We start from the raw sequence: 20615 nt of genomic DNA on the forward strand, positions 1-20615 counted from the left end.
CGAGGACGTGGCTGGTCGATCGAATCCGGCGGGTGGGAGTGTAGAAGTTCAGGCGGTCGTTGAGGTATCTTGGGCCTTGGTTGTGGAGAGCTTTGTGTGCGTGGGTGAGGAGTCGGAACGTGATTCTCTTGTTGACGGGGAGCCAGTGCAGGTTTCTCAGGTGTGCGGAGATGTGGCTGTGTCGGGGGATGTCCGGGGTGAGTCGTGCTGAGGCGTTCTGAATGCGCTGGAGTCTTTTCTGGAGTTTTGCGGTGGTTACGGCGTAGAGGGAGTTGCCGTAGTCCAGTCGGCTGGTGACGAGGGCCTGGGTGACCGTCTTCCTGGTTTCGGTGGGGATCCACCGGAAGATAGAACGTAGCATGCATAGGATGTTGAAGCATGACGAGGAGACGGCGTTGACTTGTCTGGTCATGGAGAGGGAGGAGTCCAGGATGAAGCCCTGGTTGCGTGCGTGGTCTGTTGGTTTGGGTGCGCTGCCCAGGGCAGGGGGCCACCTGGAGTCGTCCCAGGCGGAGGGCGACGATCCCAGGATGAGGACTTCCGTCTTGTCTGTGTTCAGTTTCAGGCGGCTGTTCTTCATCCACTCGGCTACGTCTTTCATCTCTTCGTGTAGGTTGGTTCTGGCAGTGGCGGGGTCGTTGGTGAGGGAGAGGATCAGCTGGGTGTTGTCGGCGTAGGATATGATGTTGAGGTTGTGTTGGCGTGCGATGGCCGTGAGGGGGCTCATGTAGATGTTGAACAGCGTGGGGCTGAGTGAAGATCCTTGTGGTACGCCGCAGATGACTTTGGTGGCTTCTGATCTGAACGGGGGGAGGCGGACTCTCTGTGTCCTTCCGGCGAGGAAGGAGATGATCCACTCCAGTGCCTTCTCCTGGATTCCGATGTAGTGCAGGCGCTGTACTAGGGTGCGGTGGCAGACTGTGTCTAACGCCACGGAGAGGTCCAGGAGGATGAGGGCTGCCGTTTCCCCGTTGTCGAGCACGGCTCGGATGTCATCGGTGGCTGCGATGAGGGCGGTCTTGGTACTGTGGTTGGCCCGGAAGCCGGACTGCGAGTGGTCGAGTGATCCATTCGTCTCGAGGAAGGCTGCCAGCTGTTTGTTGACGGTCTTCTCGATGACTTTGGCCGGAAACGGGAGGAGCGAGATGGGGCGGTAGTTTTTGAGGTCGGTGGGGTCCGCTGATGGTTTCTTCAGTAGGGCGCTGACTTCGGCATGCTTCCAGCTCTCTGGGAAGGTTGCGGTGTTGAAGGATGCGTTGATGATGTTCTGTAGATGGGGAGCGATGATGGAGTCGGCCTTGTTGAAGACGTGGTGAGGGCAGGGGTCGGTTGGTGATCCGGAGTGGATGGAGTTCATTGTGCATATGGTGTCTTCGGTGTTGATCGGGGTCCAGGCGCGGAGGGTGGTGGTGGGGGGCGCTGGTGCGGTCGTAGGGTGCGTCGGCTGTGTGCTGAAGCTGTTATGTATGTCTGCGATCTTGCTGTGGAAGAACGAGGCGAGCGCGTTGCAGAGGTGTTGCGATGGGGTGATGTCATTGTTTCCGGCGCTGGGGTTGGAGAGCTCTTTGACGATGTTGAAGAGTTCCTTGCTGTTGTGGGCGTTGTTGTCCAGTCGTTCCTTGAATGCAGTTTTCTTGGTGGCGTGGATCAGTTGGTGGTGTTTTCGAGTGGCGAGCTTGAGGGTGGTCATGTTGTCTGGTGTCGGGTCTCTGCGCCAGGTTTTCTCGAGGGCTTGGCAGGTCTTCTTGGAGCTCTTGAGTTCGTCGGTGAACCAGGCTGATTTCTTGTTGCCGGGTCTGCTGGGAGGGGTCTTCAGTGGAGCGAGGTCGTCTGCGCAGTTGCTGATCCACCTAGTGAGGTTGTTGGCGGCTTGGTTGGGGTTCGCTGAGCTGGCGGGAGAGTTCTGGCTCAGGGATGCGGCGAGCTGGTCGGCTGTGATCTTGTTCCAGCTTCTGCGGGGACCCTGTTGCTGGTGGTGGTGGAGCGTGGTCCTTCTGAAGCTGAATGGACGCAGCTGTGGTCCGTCCAGTGTAGTCCGGTGGCGTGGCTGAAGGAGATGTCCTTGCTGGAGGAGAAGACGGGGTCGAGCGTGTGGCCGGCGTAGTGGGTGGGGGTGGTCACCAGTCGCTTGAGTCCGAGGTTGGAGAGGTTGTCGAGCAGGGTGGTTGTGTTGCGGTCGTTGTTATTCTCCAGGTGTAATTTGAGATCCCCGAGGAGGATGTAGTCATCGGAGGGGAGGGCGTGCGGGCTGATGAAGTCGGCGAAGTCTTCGCTGAATTGTGTGCTTGGTCCCGGGGGTCTGTAGATGAGGGTGCCTCTGAGGGTGGTCTTGGGGTCGGTGTGGATCTGGAAGTGTAGGTGTTCGGCGGCCGTGAAGGTGTCGTCGGAGTTGGTCGTGATGCGGATGGTGTTCTTGTGGACGATGGCGATGCCTCCTCCTGTCTGGTTGACACGGTCCCTCCGGGTGATCTTGTATCCGTCCAGGATGGCGATGGCGATGTCTGGCGCTGAGGAGGTGTTCATCCAGGTTTCTGTGAGGAATGCGGCGTCTGGAGCTGTGGTGTCGAGGAGGGTCCAGAGTTCTACGGCGTGTCTGTGGACGGAGCGAGTGTTGAGCAGGATGCACTTCAGGTGGTTGCTGCCGGTGCTCTTCTCGGTGGGTGAGGTGCAGGTCCGGCTGCAGGAGAACTTGCAGGCTTGGCAGGTGAAGGGTCCGTGGGTGCGTCCTGGGGTGGCTCGGTGGCAGCCGGGGATTCGGCCGGTGTTGAGTGCGATGAGGGTGGCGTAGTTGTAGGTCCGTCGGGAGGGCTGGCGTCCTTGGGGGCCAGGGGGTCTGGTGCTGGGCGCGGGCCAGGCGCGGACGGGCGCAGACGGGCTTGCCTTTGGGGCGCCTTTGGTGCACAATTGGCGCGCCCGCTGCACGTGCACGCTGCGTGTACGCGTGGACTCCGCCATAAATGGCGTAGTGGTAGGGGCGGAGCGAGGAAGGAGCAGCTGGGAGGCAGGAGCGGGGTGGCGAGTGGGGAGGGTCGAGGGAACCGGCAGGAGTGGGGGCGGGGCCGCGGGGGAGCAGCGGCAGGCAGCGGGGTGGGCAGCAGCGGGGACGGAAGCGCTAGGGCAACAGAACAGAGACAATACCAACAGGGCACAATACCAACAGGGCAAGACTACGGCGAACGGGGGCAGGGCAGTACACGGGGCAGGCTGAACAGGACAATCAGGACAACAGCACAATACAATTCAAACAAATCAGGGCGATAGTACAGACCACAGTGGGGGCACAATCAGGGCAGCGATGCGAGCGGCGGCGGCAGCAGCAGGGAACCGGTGACTTCCTGGAGGGGCCACGCGGCAGGTAGAGCGACCAGCACTGACGAGGTCAGTATTGAGCAGGGGTCTAGGCGAGTGGACAGTATTTGCGATTCTGTTTGTGCTGATAATAACAGGGATGTGGACAAGGGCTGATTCCTGGTCCAACGCGAGATGAGAATCGTAGAGTTCAACAGGTTTCGGTACTGAAAAGGGTTTGCTATCTCTGTTGGAACTGGGGTCCTGGCTCGATGATGTGCTGGAGGGTCGAGGGGTGCTCTGTGGGGCTATGTGGAGAAGTGTGGCTCAATGGTTAGAGCGGCAGACCCTGATGCAGAGGTCTGGACTGGGACCAGGGTTCAATTCCCGCCTCGGCGGGTCTTGGGCTCAACTTCCCCGGACCTGATAATTCTCACCTCAGTGCCTATTCTAATCATGGGTCCCACTCTGCAACTCTGGGCAATAGCTTGCTTAATCTCCACAATGGCCCCAACAGCGCTAGAATGCCTGGCTTCACCTTGGGGGTGCCAAGAGTGGCACTTCACAGGGAAAAATCAGGAAGGGTTCCACAGTGGTATGTGTACAGCGCCTTGAGACCCCTTCGGGGGTGATTTGTGCGCTATATAAGCACTACATTTACATTTTTACATTTATGTGAGATGTATTGAGTGAAGTAGGAGCACAACACCTCGGGGGGAGGGAACACAGTGGCTTGGCCCTGTTGAGAAGGTCTTGTTGTAAGTGAAGGAAATCAGCAGCAAGGGAGTTAATTTTCTGCTCCATTCTGTTCAGTTGCAGTGCTACAGAGCTGAGGAAGTTTAAGGTTTTAGGCAGGGGTCGAGGATGACTGGGGTCAGAGGAGGGAGGTTGAGCAGGGATGCAGGGTTGGATGGAGTACATGGGATTAGGAGAGGGGGAAGGTTGTATGCGGGGAGTCGGTGTTGAAATGTTTCTATTCGAGGGGTTTGGTGTAGGAGAGGTGGAACTGGTTTCCAAGTGAGGAGGGAGAGAAATTATGGGACCGACGTCAGAGTTCTGGACATTGTCAGCAAGATCGGCGGTGGAGGCAGGTTGAGAATGTGGGAGTGCGACATCGGAGGGGGAGAATGCAGTGGTATGAGGTGGAGAGAGACCACAGGATTGGAAATTATGTTTGACAGGGGGGGGTAAGGGTTGGGGGAACAGGGACAGTGTAGGTGGTAGGGGAAGATTTTGAGGGAGGGTTCCGATTTCCAGGGGTAGAGAGGGGAGAGTCTGTGAGGTTCTTGGGATTGGGAGAGGGGAGAGGTTGGATGCAGGGTGCCGGATTAGTAATGTTCCCAATCGAGGAGTTCAGAGGGGGAGAAGTGGAACTAGAGTCCAGGTGAGGAGGAGGAGGAATTAAAGAAAGGTTATCGGATTTTCGAGGCGTGTCCAAGAGGATAGAGGCGGGTTGTTTGTGAGGGTGTGTGACAGCGGAGGGGGATGAAGCAGTTGTAGAAGGGAGGGTAGAGACCACTGGATTGGAAATGACGTCAGACCAGGGGGGAGTAAGGGACATGGGAACAGGTCAGTGTAGGTGGTAGGGGAAGGTTGTGGGGGAGGGTTCAGATTCTCATGGGTGGAGAGGGGAGTGTCTGTAGGGATAACAGTCGCAGGCGGGCTGAGGTTAGAGACAAAGCTATTAAGATTGTCCTTGGGGGGATTGTTAGTTGTGAGTTTGTTGCTCCTGGAGGGATCAGGAGATGTAACACACTTTGTGACACACTCGTATGGCGAAATCACGCCGCCGCCATGACCCGTTGTCCCCACCATTTCCCATCTTCAGGCATTGATGGATGGTGAAAATAGAAAAGTGGGACGAGCTAATTTAAACAAGCACAAGCGAGGAGGGGGGCCTGGGCGATTTACTTGCGGGATCGATAATTGCTACCATATGGTGGCGCTCGCTCCCGCAAGTGAATCTCCACACGTGCATGCGCTGCCATTGAAGGCAATGGAACGCGTGCATGGTTGTGGGTAAAAAAGGGGACTGATGACTACAGGTCTCCTCGTATGCAGCTCACGGGCGCTGCGTAGTCGAGACCTAAAAAGTACCTGATCGGCAGTTCCACGGAATCATACTGGATTTCAGTTTCACCCTTCTGAGAAATCCCAACTCTTCAAAAGAATGACTAAATCTCATTGTCTGATCTCTCAGTTTGAAATGTGCAAAGAACCAGAAAGCCAGTGGAACTAACCTGCTTCACATATATGGCTTAAAGATTTATGGCAACAGTTTGACCAGTGACCTATGCAGGGAGAATTTTTCTTTTCAAAATGTGACTACGTCCCATTCTGATTTGGGACTTTAAAAACATCTTTTTGACTTCCACACTTTTACAAGGATCCCTCCACTTGGTGTATAGCTGCAGGCAGTTTTTCCAATGATATATTAAAAAATGAATATATCTGGTTCATCTGATTGGATTTTTGTTGTGTTTGTGTCCCATTGCTTATTACATTTTTCTCAATTGTATACATTTAATTGGGGTCCTTATTGTGTTGTGTCTTTAACTATTTAGCTGTTTTGTCACATCTAAATGCTTTATACATTTTATTTAAATAAAGTCTATCTACTCTGTTCAATACCTAATAGTGGGTGAGGTCAGAATTTAGTTATTGAAATCGTTGGCTGGAACTAACAGGTTAGTAACTTTATTACTCGTGATCCACCCCAATCTTACATGTAGTTTTCAAAAGGACAAGCACTGCAGGACAAGTACATAGTGTGCGCACCCTGAATCTTTGGCCCAGCGGTGTTGCACCTACGTTGAATCGGCTTGGAAAGTTGGTCCCAGTCCCAGTCCCCGACAGTTCTCAGAGCAAATGGTCAGCAAAAAATGTTCAAGTACTATGTTTCAGGAAACTTCAGGAGGCAGGTACTTTTTCACTAGCCACTTGCGATTCCTTTCAAATATATTTTGATTTTTGTAAATAATATAATTAGCTGTAGAAGGCCTCTGCAGAAATATTTCTGCTCATGAGTTGATACTAACTTACAGGTTTTAGCTTTGTGGAATGAAATGTCCACAAGAATGGAAGGCCAACCTCAGAGGTTACCAACCAGAAGGGAATTCTCAGTGGTACTCAGAGACGTGAAAAACTCAATATCTCTACCAAAGAAAAACACTGAAAACATAGCCTGACTCAAGAATCACGCCAAAATTGCAAGCTGCCATTATAGGAGTATGATTCAACTGCTATTTTGTGTGTGACTTGCAAATCAAATATGATTTGTGAGTTTCATATTGTGGGAAAAAATGAAGCAGAGGCAGATGTAATCATGAGTGTTTGACCACAGAGTACTTGTGGTAAGTGCCATGTGGTAGGGACCAGGAGTTGGCTGATGCACATTTCCATGGTGGGATATCAGTGTGCAGCAGGGTTTGGATGCCCGAGTGGGGTTGAATTCAGGGAGAGGCTGCAGGTCAGTCCCTGCTCCCAACCACCACTGAGCATGGCCTAAGGCAATGCACTGAGGAAGCTGGCTGTCTTCAGTGGGTTTTACGCAGGGCTGGCCACAGGAGGAAACTCTGAGATTAAACCACACTGAAAATGACTGAAGGCTCTGATGGTTTTATTCTCAAGGTGGTGTGAGCACAGGTCCTGATCACAATCCTCACTCTGAGCCCAAACCCAGTTGTGAAAGGCAAAAACCATGTGCAGCTAAGATTTGAAAATAACTAAAATACGTAATAAAAACACTGAATTTCACTAAAAAAGGAGATCAAAACTATGTTATAATTCTGACTCAAACAGGTAGACCACTCAATTTTGCCAGTTAAGGATACCAACGTATACAACACAAGCTATAAACAACAATTTGTCAATATCTCATAAATGCAAAGGCAGCTATAAATAGCAATTTGGCAATACCATAGAAATACAAAGACAGCTATCAAGCAATCAACATGGTGTGTGTCACAAATGATGGCATGTGTTTTGTGCATTGGTGACCTTAGCTGGCTAATTTCAGTAGCTTTATGCATTTGAGCTAGAACAATAACTCAGATTTGACTATGTTTTTCAGCAAATGTATAAATAATCAATAGATAGATCGAAAGATAGAAAGATAGATAGATAGATAGCTAGATAGATAGATAGACTATAATGTAAATCCCTGAAATGCGGTGAGACAGACTTAACTATCTATTAGGAACACAATACTAAATGTCTTTTTGGTGTGTTTAATTTGTGCTACAAATTCTACTTTTATTCTTGATGGCTGCAGTCTTCGTATTTCTGTCATATAAAAGTGCAAGACACAAAGGCTTTAAGTATTTTGTGAGATGTGTGACTGTGCGACCACATATTACTAAGAATAAACAACCCTTTAGTGTTCATGTAAGGATATTGCAAGTCACCGGGAAGTTGCTTGGCTACTTATTATTATTATTATTATTATTATCATTTACAGACTTGTACAGCACATGGCTACCCAAGAAGGGTTTCCCCGTGCTACGCTACAGTAAGGTAGCTGGTACTTCAATGCAGGTCTCTTCCAACAACAGGTTTTTAATTTCTTGAGTCAGACCGAGAGAGAGTGACATGCTCTCAAAGCAGGGAGTAAGGAATTCCCCCACTTCGGGCTTAAGAAGAAAAAGCCTTTACCTCCTTGACGGGTTTTGCTAATTCTGGTAATTGCAGCAAGAGCAAGATTGCTTGGGCAGAGAGATTAGCTTGGTATATATGGTAGAACCAGAGTTCTTAAATATATGGGGCAGAATTGGAAAGATATTTATGTACATAGCATAAAGCTTTATATTGAACATGCCATTCAATTGACAACCAATGGAGTTCATGGAGCAGACTGGCAGCAGAGGAAAATGTAGGGGGAAAACTTTGAGGGGTGAAGTAGGAGTCTTGCAGCAGCGTTTTGCACTGTCGCTTGAGTAGGATCTTCATGACACCTAAGTAAAGAATATTTACGCCATCCAACTTGGAACTAAAAAGCTATTCGTTCTTTGGGTAGGGCCCTGGAAGACACAACAAAGAATTTTCCTGAGCCATCTTAAAATACCAAAGCATGAGGAAGCACCTTGGTGATTCAATGACTGATGGACAGCCCGTCATCAAACCAGACCCCTACATTCTTGCGCACAGGTAATGTTATATTCCCAAGTTAGGCCCATGTAGTGAAGCAGTTTATTTCTTAAATTGTCCTCACAAATACAATTTTCAGCTGTGACATTATACACATATTTGCATGCATGACAATGTGGGATTATTTTCCCCCGAAACTAAACAGGTTTACACATGTAGCTCCGCACAAGATTATCAAAAAGCTATGAACATCATGTACAAGGTCTCGTTTTGCACTATGTACAAATGTCATCTCTATCTTAATCCAGGGCTATCTAGTATCCATGCCATCACTAATTTATATGCACATCGCAAGGCTGCTTTCTATTATAAAAGATCAGCAGGAGAGGCACTTCCGCTGACACCGAGGTCCTTGCATGCTAACAAATTACCACTCAGCAGGCTGACATCTTGTGTGGGGTATCCAATTTGTGACCAAGACGAGGTCCTTCAATCTAGCCCACCAGGTAATGGAGTTGGATCGTCCCTAGGGGGAATCTTGGCTCTATACCTACACACACTCTAGGTACACTTAAAGTAGGGTTCGCATCGCAGTAGTAAGCTGGATTACTGCCATTTTTTATATGCCTGCATATATACATTGCTTTAGCACCATAGTAGGACTATATCTACTATTTCAACTTTTGGTGCTTGTAATCATGTTTTTCTGCTTCTCTCTATTAATCATTGCAGCATAGATATTTTATGCAAGAATAACGTTGGTTTAGTATTTGTATTGAAAACGTCCCACTATATATTCTCGGTATAATTCTCTGAGAATAAGTGAGCATGAGTGACTGATCGCAAGGTTCTGTGCTGTTTCTATGATCCCAGAGGGTTCAGGGTTGTCATGTTCAGTGGTTGCCCAAAATCATTTGCTCCCTGGTAAGGTTAGGGGGGATTCAGGTGGCACTGTGACCTAGCTGGTCAGTAGGCCAACATATCCTGCTGGGGTGTCTAGAATCAATCTTAACACCAAGGCCTTAGCGTATGTTGTTCAAACATTGCGCAGATCTTATAGATTAGTGGGAACTACACAACAGTACTGGAGTGGGAACAGTATCCGTAACCTCAGGCCACAGATGAGGGCCTCAAAGATGAGGGAGTTTACCCGGCAGCAGAACCTCGGTCTTATCCGCATTCAGCCTGAGGGAATTAGCATTTATCCAGGAAGAAACTTGTGTAAGGCAGCTGTTCGGGCCTCTGCACTAGGGATTCTCTTAAGTTGACAGGTAGACAATGATTTGAGTGTCGTCGGAGTATGAGAGGAGAGAAGGACCGCAGCTGTTTACAAAATCTGCACAAGGCCTTACTTAAAGATTAAAAAGGGTTGGACTGGGTGTGGATCCTGGAGTACATCAGATAGAAGAGGGTGTGGCTTCGAACAGTGCTGATGAGTGGAGACCTAGAAACCACAATCTTGCAGTACAGAGCCTAGCCAACAAAGGGACATATCCTGCACACCCATAACCTCTAGTATTTGAAGTATAGTTTAGTGATTCAATGTGTCAAAAGCTGTGCTGAGATCTAAAGGAATGAGCACAGTTTTGCCACCATTGTCTAATTGATGCCTTAGAAGTTCTCTCACGGCGAGGAGAGACAGCTCCGTGCTATGGCCTGCTCTAAAGCCCTTTGGCAAGGTTTGGAGTGGACATTAAGCCTCGTATACATCATGAGCTGTTTATTCATGTGATTTTCCAGAATGTGGGCCAGAGTAGGCAGAAGAGAAATTGGACTATAGTTAGACCAAATAAAAGGATCAAGATTTTTTTGGGGAGGTTCCTTAAATACTTTTTTGCTTAAATAAAGTTTTTTATTTAAAGTGTTTTTTCTTAAATTAAGGAACGAGGCTAAAGGATGAATTCCTTTATAAGGTCATGGAAGTTTCAGATATTTAACTCTTTGTAATACATGCTCTCAAGATCACCTTTTCCGTAAACAAATATCACCATCCAACCACCTCTATGTCATGCATTTCATGGCAAACTAACCCAAATATGGTAAACGATAAATTAACAAAATATGCCTAGTCTGAATTGCTGAGTCTATAAAATTAGGCCACCTTTAGAGGAACGCATTGCATATATGACACGCTTGTTTTGTTTTGTACTTCTCTGTATCACCTTTTTTCTATAGCACATTTCTCCTACAGTTTGAAAGTCCTTCGTCGTGATGAATATGTAAAACTGTTACTGTAATTAAAACACATAAAATGCATATTTCTCAGTGTTCAAAATTATCAGCAAATATGTACCTGTTCTGATCAAATTATTTACCTTCCAGTAGTTCTTCTAGTTTCAGTAGCTCTTTCTGGCCAGCCTCGCTCATTAACTCTTCAACAGACAGGGTCGTTATGAAGTCAGCTGCTTTGCAACACTCACATGAACACTTCACTTGAACTGTAAAGGATAATTCTATTATTCAGGATATAAATGACAAAATCTACGACTGACACCTTTGCCAGGACACAAGATATGGTAGAATATTTCAGTTAATGGCAGGTAACCATTTTTGACATTCAGCCATTTACGTTCAGTGTAGTTTATTTTAGGCATGGGATGAAACAGTTTTAGTTCACTGACAAACTTTAAAACAATATATAAATCTAGAAGAGCATAAACGGGCTTCAGGTCTGCCTTTGCTGAAGTGTCACTCAAAGCCCGGATCAGCCCACACTTATCAAACCAAAAGCGGGTAATTGGGTCAGCCCCATTCAGTCACTGCTTTGTATGAAATGTCACCTTATTGGCCAACACACAGCTCCGATATTCAGTGTTCAGAGTGTGTCATGAAGAACATCATTCTGCTGCTTGACTTGCTCCCATTGTGAGTGTGCTTTGGGAAGGGGTAGACACTGAGAAGAAATGGAGCCCATCTCAGACCACTACCATGCTGCACTTATAGCATCGGTCCAAAAAGCTGAATTGTAGACGAACTGATGAGGCAAAGGAGAATCACACAGACTGCAGAAAGAGATGAACAGCGCTACCATGAGGTGAACAGCATATGTGGTACTCTTCACCACAGGGCACCATATGGCTGTAATTAAATCACTGCCGGTAATTACCAGGTTTCCCTTCCCATCGTCTGCCTATGTAGTTAAACTCAGCCAATGGGCGCTGTTCTACAGAGTGCCTACTTCAGTGGCATGAACCGCGCAGGGATGTATGACATTACAACACATGCTTTTACCACGCATGCCTTTACAACGCGGTTTTTACAACGCATGCCTTTACAACGCATAGCGCTTTGGGGTGCTGGATAGTGAATAGTTTAATTTACTATTCCAACTCCAGTCCCCGTGGATAGTAGGGAAGGTGTTGGATAGTAAATTAAAGGTATTCCCTATCCTAGAGTGCCCCCCAGCGCAATGCGTTGTAATGGTTTGCGTTGTAAAAGTTGCGTCGTAAAGGCACTGCGTGGTAAAAGTTGCATTGTAAAGGATGTTTCCCACCGCGCAGTCAACAAGAGGGCAACGTATAATCTGCCCTATCTTTTAGTTAATAATGGCCAGCCTCAACCCCTCACATGCTGCAAATGGGGGTAGAGCCTACTCCATGCATCTACATCTATTATCTATGTATGATCAGAAGCAGGGCCAGATCTCGGGCAGTGAGACTGGTGCCACCGCACCGGGTACTAACTTCAGGGGGTGCCGATTTGTAAGTTCGTTTTTATTTTAAAAGCACCTGATGCCACGTTCCTTGCCTCTAGCAATTTTCAGGCAACAATAAAAATGCTAAGATAACTCCCGTGATTCATTTTCTTCCTGGAGAGAGATAGGGGTCATATTATCAAGGGGGTTTATCTCCGCTTTTTTGGCTTTAAAAGCCAAGAAAGCGGAGATAAAATTATCTCCCTATTACCAAGCTGTCGCTAACACCAGTTAGTGACAGCTAATAGGAGATAGCGACCATCTTGGGCCCCGCTTTGCATGTCAGTGATATTTATCACTAATGACATGCAAAGTGGGCGTGCCAAGATGTTAGCGACTGGAAACAGTCGCTAACATCGCTATCTCCTATTACCAACTTTTGGAGATATTCGCGCTAAGCGCGAATATCTCCAAAAGCTAACACCTGCCCTGAGCAGTTCTTCACCATGTTATCCAATGGGAGGTGGATAACATGGCTAAGAGCATTTGCTCGATAATGCATGAATATCGCTGACTTTTCAGCGATATTCATGCATTGCGGCCGTTTTTTATCGCATTTGCGATAAACCTTGCTAATAGCAAGGTTTATCTGCGATAAAAATCGCCGAACAAGTTAGAGACAAAAATTATCGCTAGTTGTTGGTAATATGCCCCCAGGTTTTTTAGGTGAGGTTATGACTGATCATAAAATATAGTACAGAGGATTAATATGACTGCCGCAAAGAACGTGAACCCTGCAGATCAAAGTGCATATAATGCAAATCGGTAGGTGTGTTTCTGCTTTTCTAAGAGACATCCTTTTGTTACTTGCAGTTCATAAGTTAAAATTCTAATATAGAACAACGATTTATCATCAAAGAACTGAATGCACATTGCAAAGTATGGGTCAGAGGATAGACTAAAGTAGCTAAAGGAGTTCATTTGGGTAGAAATCGATTCTTATTATTAAAGAGAACCCCCAACTCTGGTGTTCTGTTTTCAATTATGAGTTTGTGCTTCTCAGACCAAGCCTCTTAAACTATACTGCCTACCAGTAAGGATGAGATGGGACTCCTACACCTCGAAAACCTCGGTCTTATGCAACATTTTCTATACACTGATTACACGTTTGATTGTCTCTGTGTAATGTGTATGTGATGTAAAGTGCTCTGACACCATACACTAGTATGAGTGGTACGATAAAGCTAGTTAAATGCATCTGAGAGAGAATGGTTATGGAGGGTCGAGGGGCACTCTTAAAAATAAAGGGTGATAGTCGGGAATCTGTGACAAAGGTGGTCATTGGGGGTGGGTTCAATAAACACTGTTGCACCGGGCACCCCCAGCACTAAAGCTAGCCCTAAATTCTGCCTTGGTATTATTTGCCATATGTCGTTATAGGAGATCTGACTTGTTTTTTCCCCAAATGAGTCTATGTTTCTAGCAGTAGAGTTATCTGGATAGTTTTGTAATTATGAAATATGTAATGGCTAGTTTTAAGTTTAGTTTTTATGAAGAAAAATATACTTTCACACATCCATATTTTATTTCAGTTATTTTATTAAAATCGGGCGTTTGCTAAAACGCTGCGCATAATTATATAAGATGTTCAAAAACAATGCAATGTGTGATAGTCCACAAATTGAGGAATTTAACTATACAAGATAATAATCCTTCACTGATGTCAAATATTTGTTGAAGAAAATATATGTTTTAACTACAAATCTGAAATTCCTCCTGTCCTAAAAACTTTCTTGCAGATATTTGACAGCGCTAAATTAACCTAAGTAATGGTTGAAGAGCGCCGCTTAAGTTGTGAATGCAGCTGCGATGTCATCCATCTTCTTGCTGGAAGGAAGTAGCCCCATACTGTCCATATTGCTGAGGAGCAGCAGCACAATCTGATTTTTGTTATTTTTTCTTTTATCTATTTCAGCAGCACACATGCATTGACTTTTCTTGGTCTATCCAAAATGTAACATGTTAAAGTGATTCTCAAGAATATGTAGTAATGCAGTCCATACTTTAGCCGTCTGAACTCTGATGGATCTGCTCTAACGTTCACAGGATGGAAATTGGGATACAACTTTAATGGAATACCAGTCTTAGAACACATTCCTATTCATGTAACTTTGCATCCTGGAAGGGAGAAGTGTCCACTTAGTAACTCATTACGAGTTGTGATATTTCCCCAAAAGGGTTAATGCTAGTTGTGCAATTCACTCTCTTCATGCAAACTTCTGACCCCATAATTCTGGGCCTGGAGACAGCAGGCCTGTCTGTACTGCTGCAGGGGCTTTGTCTAGCATTACAACCTCCGACTGCCTATCATCTGCAACAGTACAAGGAATCAAACAATTGCAATTCCCACCCAGATCGGGCCATGCCTTCCCTGCAGAGCTAGCTACCTCCTAACTCCCCCAGTTCCCACCAGCCCCCTATCTGACTTGTTCTTGCTGATCAGAATCGGTGAAAATATAATCTTTTTTTTCTCTTGAAGTGGGGAAAACTGTTTGTAAAAGGTCCCAGCATTTCAAGGTCAGAGTAGTTATTCCCCATTCCAGATAAAAACTAGTCATATTTTAAATGTGTTGTGGAGATACCGTTATGAATGGTTATGTTATGTTATGTCTTTGTATACGGCACTATAACACGTGAGTGTATTTGGTACTGTACAGGTGTGTGAGGCTGGCCTGTTAGGTGCGAGAAGACATACCTAAAAATTAGGTTTTCATCTTCTTGCACAATCATGATGAGAGAAGGAGGCTCTGATGTATAGTGGAAGGTAATTCCATGGCTTACAATTGAAGTAAGTGAATGTTCGACCTCCGGTACTGCTTTTGTGAATGTGTGGGACATGCTAGTAAGAGTCCAGCTGAGCAGAGGTGACTGGAATACCGAAGGGAGTGAATGCTGCTTTTCATGTAGGCTGGGCCAGTGTTGTGTAGTGCTTTCTATATGTGGGCGAGGAGTTCCCCAGGTGTGGAATGATGTGGAACCGGCGTGGGAGGCTAAGAATGAGTCAGGCTGCTGAGTTCAGGATGGTCTGCAGTCACTTATTTGGAAAGCCCTGCACTGAAAGGGTTCCCATAGTCCGGCCGGCTGGTGATGAGGGATTGTGTGATGCTCTTTCTGGTATTGTTTGGTAGCTACTTGTAGATCTTTTTCAGCATTCTCAGGGTGTGGACCTGTGCGGACATGTCCATCATGTTATCATTGATAATGCTGAGGTTTCCTTTGCATTGGCTGGGGTTGGGTGTGGGTCTGTAGGCCACCAGTTGGGGCCCCGGGTGAGGCATCCTTTCCAAAAATTACCACTTCTGTCTTGCGATGTTCAGCTTGAGACAGTTGGACTTCATCTAGGTAGTCACTCTGGTCAAGTAGGTGGTGAATTTGTTTCTTGTGTGGGGTATTTGCCTGAAAAAGGACAATATAAGTTGTGTGTCATCACAGAGGAGAGGATGTTGATGTTGTGGGCACTGATGGCTTTGGCCAATGAGATCATCTAGATGTTGAAGTGGTTCAGGCTTCAGAGCAGTAGAGCAGCAGGTTGACTGTTTGAGTTGTTCTGTTTAAGAATGTGCAGATCCATTGGAGGGTTGGTCCCTGAATACCAGCCCTGTGCAGTCATCTGATCAGGATGGAGATGGAGACCATGGCAAACGTTGCTGAGAAATCCAGTAGAATGAGAGCCACAATTTCTCATCTGTCTAGGTCCATCCGTATGTTGTCTGATGCTACAACGAGAGCTGTCTCTGTGCTGTGTTTGAGTGTGAATACTGAATACATGGTGTTCTAGAGCTGGTGGTAGATGAGGTGTTCAGTGAGGCATGTTTATTTATTTATTTATTTATTTAGCGATTCATAGAGCGCCTGGTGACCCGGAGGCATCCCCGCGCTGTAGCATTTGTGGAGACCAGAGGGGAGAGAGGACTTTATTTTGGGAACAGCAGCGTTTTCAATTTTTTCCGGAAAAGGAGATGGCTGGGTTCCAGCCTCAGGGGGCGAGGAAGTGAGTTCCATCCTGAGGATGCTTTTACAGAAAAGCGTCGACCGCCGGTGCGTGCCTTCCTGTATCTGGGGACGTTGGCCAGACGCTCATTGTCCGAGCGTAGGGACCTGGGGGCCTTGTAGGGGGTGACCAGGTCTCTCAGGATAGCAGGGCCGAGACCGTTGAGAAGTTTGTGTGCGGTGCACAGGGCCTTGAATTCTACCCTTTGTCGTATTGGAAGCCAGTGGAGGGCCTTGATCGCTGGTCTGGCTGAGACTCTGGAAGGGAGATTCATAAGGAGCCGGGCAGCTGCGTTTTGCGTACGCTGAAGTTTAGCCATAGTGGCTTCAGGAGCTCCCAGATAGACCGTGTTACTGTAGTCTAGCCGCGCAAGGATCAGACCTTGGACCAAGAGTTTCCTAGATAGGGGCGGAAGTAGTGGGAGGATCCTGCGGATGGAGCGCATGAGACCAAAACAGGTGCCTGCTGTTTTGGCTGCTTGGGTTTTCAGAGACAGCTCGGGTTCCAGCCAGACTCCTAACGTCTTAATTACTTGTTTCGGGGTGGGTACTTCCCCGAAGACGTCTGGCCAGACCGATGAAGGGATGGTGGTCCATTGCTTGCCCAAAAGCATGACTTCTGTCTTTGATCAGTTTAGCTTGAGCGATGACTCGCACATCCAGTGGTGAATTTGCTGGAGGCAGTTCGGTAGATTGTCTGGGTGATTGTCCAGATGTGAGAGTGAGACGACCAATTGCGTGTCGTCCGCATAGCTCACTATCTTGATCCCGAAAGGGGCAACGACATCCTCGAGGGGGGCCATGTAAGCATTAAATAAAGTGGGGCTTAGTGATGACCCCTGGGGGACTCCGCTCGCAAGGGGGAGGGAGGCAGAGTGGGAGTTGCCATCCCATACCTGGAACGAGCGCCCTGAAAGGAAGGATTCTATCCATGTGAGCGCCGAACCTGCGAGCCCTGCCACGGCCAGCCGATGGAGTAGGACACGGTGGTTAACCGTGTCAAAGGCTGCGCTGAGGTCCAGGAGGATCACTGCCACTGACCCTCCTGAATCCAGGATGCACCTTGCCTCCTCGATGACAGCGAGAAGGGCGGTATCTGTGCCGTGGCCCGGGCGGAACCCAGTTTGTGACTGCCGCAGAAGGCTGTTTGATTCAAGGAACTGTGACAGTTGCCCATTGACCAGTTTCTCGGCCATTTTGCTGACGCATGGGAGGAGTGAGATTGGCCGGTAGTTCGCCATGTCGGCGGGGTCCAAATGAGGTTTTTTTAGGAGTGCCTTGACTACTGCACTCTTCCAGCTTGGGGGGACAGAGCCTTGAGATAGCGAGATGTTTATCAGCTCCGTGATCGTAGGCACGATGATAGGGGCTACTGTTTTCAGGAATCTAATGGGGGCAGGATCCAGAGGGGAGCCGCTTTTCATTTTGGCCATGGTTGTGCCTACTTCGTCCAGTGTTACTGCTCTGAAAGCGGTCAGCTGAGGATGCATGATGTTTCCTGAGAGGTTGGTAGATGCATCATTGTCCATGTGGTTCGGCAGACAGGGATGGGGGAGGGAGACTAGAATACGGGCGATTTTGGAGTTGAAGTAGGTAGCCAATTCGTCACTTCTGTCCGCCGGGGGAGTGATGGATGAGGGGGGAGCTAGTATTTTCAATAGCTCTTTGGCGATGAGAAAGGATTCTCTTGCCGAGTTGGTGGAGTTTTTTATTCTAGTGTCGTAGTGTGAGGCTTTAGTGAGCTACAGGGTTGATTTGTAGATTCTCACCGACCTCAGATAGGCTTCCTTGCTGGCGTGCAGCCAGTCTTTCCTCCATAGTCGCTCTGCTTTTTTGCAGTCTTTGCGGAGAGTCCGGAGTTCCGGGGTGTACCATGGGGCAGATCCTAATTTCCCGTTTTTATCCTCAGGGGTTTTTATGGGGAGGATAGAGTCGAGTGACATGGAGATCCACTCCCTGAATTTGCTATCTGCGGTGACCGGATCTTCCGAAGGGGTAGGGGTGGTAGAGTTCAGGGTTCTGGCCCATTCCTGTGCGGAGAGTCTGGACCATGCCCTGTCCCTGGTATAGGTGGTGGGTTTGTGGAGTTTCTTGAAGGCTCCTGGTAGTCCGTCCACGGGAGGGGTAGGGACTCTTTGGCTTGAAGGGTGGGGATGTTGGTAAACACTGGATCGAGCAAATGACCTTTAGTGTGTGTGGCTCCGGAGTTGGTGAGGTGGAGACCGTAGGCAGCCAGTTCTGCAATCAAGTGTATTGATTACTTCCTTCAGGATATTGGCTTGACTGGGTAGGAGTGAGATGAATCAGCAGTTCGTATGAATGGTACATTCTGTCACCCAGTTATCCCTGCACCATAATGTGCAACTTACAGGGGCTTGTGAACAATTCACATTGTTTTTAACACACTTGTTTTATGAGGTCTGTGTTATAATCCATTAGTAATTATTTACATGTTACAGGTTGCTATATAAGTCCTATCCACAGGTATTCAGATGCTTATTATAGAGTGATACATTTCCTATTATTAAGTTTGGGCTATTAGCTGGCCCTACACTGGTTAAGGTATGTGGTTTATACCTGACGGTTATATTGTACTTGGTATCTTCCTCCACCCCTCCCTTTCCTACCACTTGGTACGTTCTGACCCCTGGAGGCTGCAGTAGAATGTTGAGAGAGATGAGACTGTCTTGAGGAGAGAATGAACTGAAGTGTCCTGATATTCTGCTGGCGCTGTGGAGGCCATGAATAAAGAAGAAGTTTAATCAGACCTGGTCTGGTATCTTTTTAACAGTCTTCAGTTGGGTTTTGTACCAGCTGGAGTCAGAAAATAGATTTAACAACGATTCCCTGGTAAATGCTAGGACCAAAGGACAAACATGGTTGTGAAATGCATTAGATCAAATGTTGCAGTGATGTTTTCATTGAGGGGATAGAACATATCAAGGTACCCTTATACTGCACCCATTCTACTTTGTATTTATTTTTTTAGGACAGGGGGATGAGTCGCCATGTCCTGAAATGCTGGGTGCCCAATTTCTCTTCATTTTGCCGCCAGCCGATCAGAGGTGAGCCCTCGCAGCACTTGCGGGAGCCTCTCGCTCCCCTGGGAATGAACCAGTCGTCAGGAAAATCAGACGTCTTCGATATGGACACTTGCGAGAATCTTGCAAACTAAGACATTCAAATATAGAAATATTTTCGATTCTTAATTTCTCAAAAACATCTGAAGGGATTTTCAGCCACCAAGAGGCCACTAAGGAGTTCTAGATATGCAGTTTATAGGTCTCAGAAGGGGCCCTCAAAATGCGCTTGAAATTAAAAACATGGAGGAACCATCAAGGTTACACAAATGCTTACGTTTCCTACAAGGACAAGATAATGAATTGAGTGGGAATAAAATAAGTCTTTTGAGGATCAATCACTTTAAATATAATTGTAACAGGCATTGTGCTTTAATGCACTACTGCATGCAAACACAGCCGTGCACAAATGCTCAGACTATAAGCTCCCTGTATCAGTGTAAACTGCTTCATTTAGTTTCTACTTTAGAGTTTATAACCTTACCAGGCAGACTAAAATACAGCAGAGACATAGAATAGACTAGACAAAAAAAGAGGCATGGTGCACTGAGGTATATCACAATTGAGCAGGCCTTAGTTTTCATGTATTATCTTATTAGAGGCAGAACTATTAGAAATCTAAAAGTTACTCTGAAGGATGTTAATTGAGAGAAGGGCGGAATATGTATTTCTTGTATAGCGACAACATTCATACCATGGCAAACAAATCTGTGAAACATTGCATTTTCCTAGCTAGACCCTCTGTGTAATTCTTTCTGTCAAGAAAAACAGCAGGGGCCAGCAAGGCTACTCCATATGTTTTGATGGTCCAAAAGCAAAGCATGTGTCTGCAGAGATTGATAAACTGAGTACCTTATTAGAGGGGGACTAATGAGGAGCCTATAGATTTTAATTTGCATAATTCGATTTTAATTTCATGCTGTAGGAAGCTGGCTCTGTATATATTATACCAAAGAAAGGTATAGTGTGCACAGAGTCCCGTGGATCCCCAAAGCCTTTACAGAGGCCATAGTAGATAATACTAAATGCTCTCTTTTGTGGGGTGGGGTGGTGAGCACATGAAAGATGGATTAAACCCAGATGCTTGTGACTGGGAGTAAATGTTTGCATTGTCCAGCATTCCATCTATCAATTGTTTCTTTTGCATATGTCGTCCAAAGTGTGAAGGCTATGCCCAGACATGGGTCCCGTGCTCACTACACCACTGGATTCAAGCTAGCCTGGCTGATGAAGGGTGATGCTCTGAAACCGGTCCCAGGATGCTTGTTTCCGGTCTAGGGAGGACTTGGCTTGGCAGTTCGGGATGGACTGTTCCCACAAGGATCAGGGTCAAGACGAATTTGCATGTGGCTTGGTCCAAACTGGGGTGGTGTGTTAAGCGAAAGAAAGATGGATTAAACCCAGATCCTTGTGACTGGGGGTGAATGTTTGCATTGTCCAGCATTCCGTCCGCCAATTGTTTCTTTTGCATATGTCGC

General features: G+C 47.1%; 1 protein-coding gene across 2 annotated transcripts in view; it reads right to left on the reverse strand.

Moving 5' to 3' along the window:
* LOC144755649 (cytosolic phospholipase A2 gamma-like) overlaps window positions 1-20615 on the reverse strand; it is a 649811-nt gene that overhangs the window by 118077 nt on the left and 511119 nt on the right. For both annotated transcript variants that reach the window (XM_078644799.1, XM_078644800.1), the window contains one exon: window positions 10689-10811. In XM_078644799.1, coding sequence (XP_078500925.1) covers window positions 10689-10811 — 123 coding nt within the window. The remainder of the gene's footprint in view (window positions 1-10688; window positions 10812-20615) is intronic.

The sequence above is a fragment of the Lissotriton helveticus genome, chromosome 5_1, assembly GCF_964261635.1.
Source record: "Lissotriton helveticus chromosome 5_1, aLisHel1.1, whole genome shotgun sequence".
Classification (NCBI taxonomy): Eukaryota; Metazoa; Chordata; class Amphibia; order Caudata; family Salamandridae; genus Lissotriton; species Lissotriton helveticus.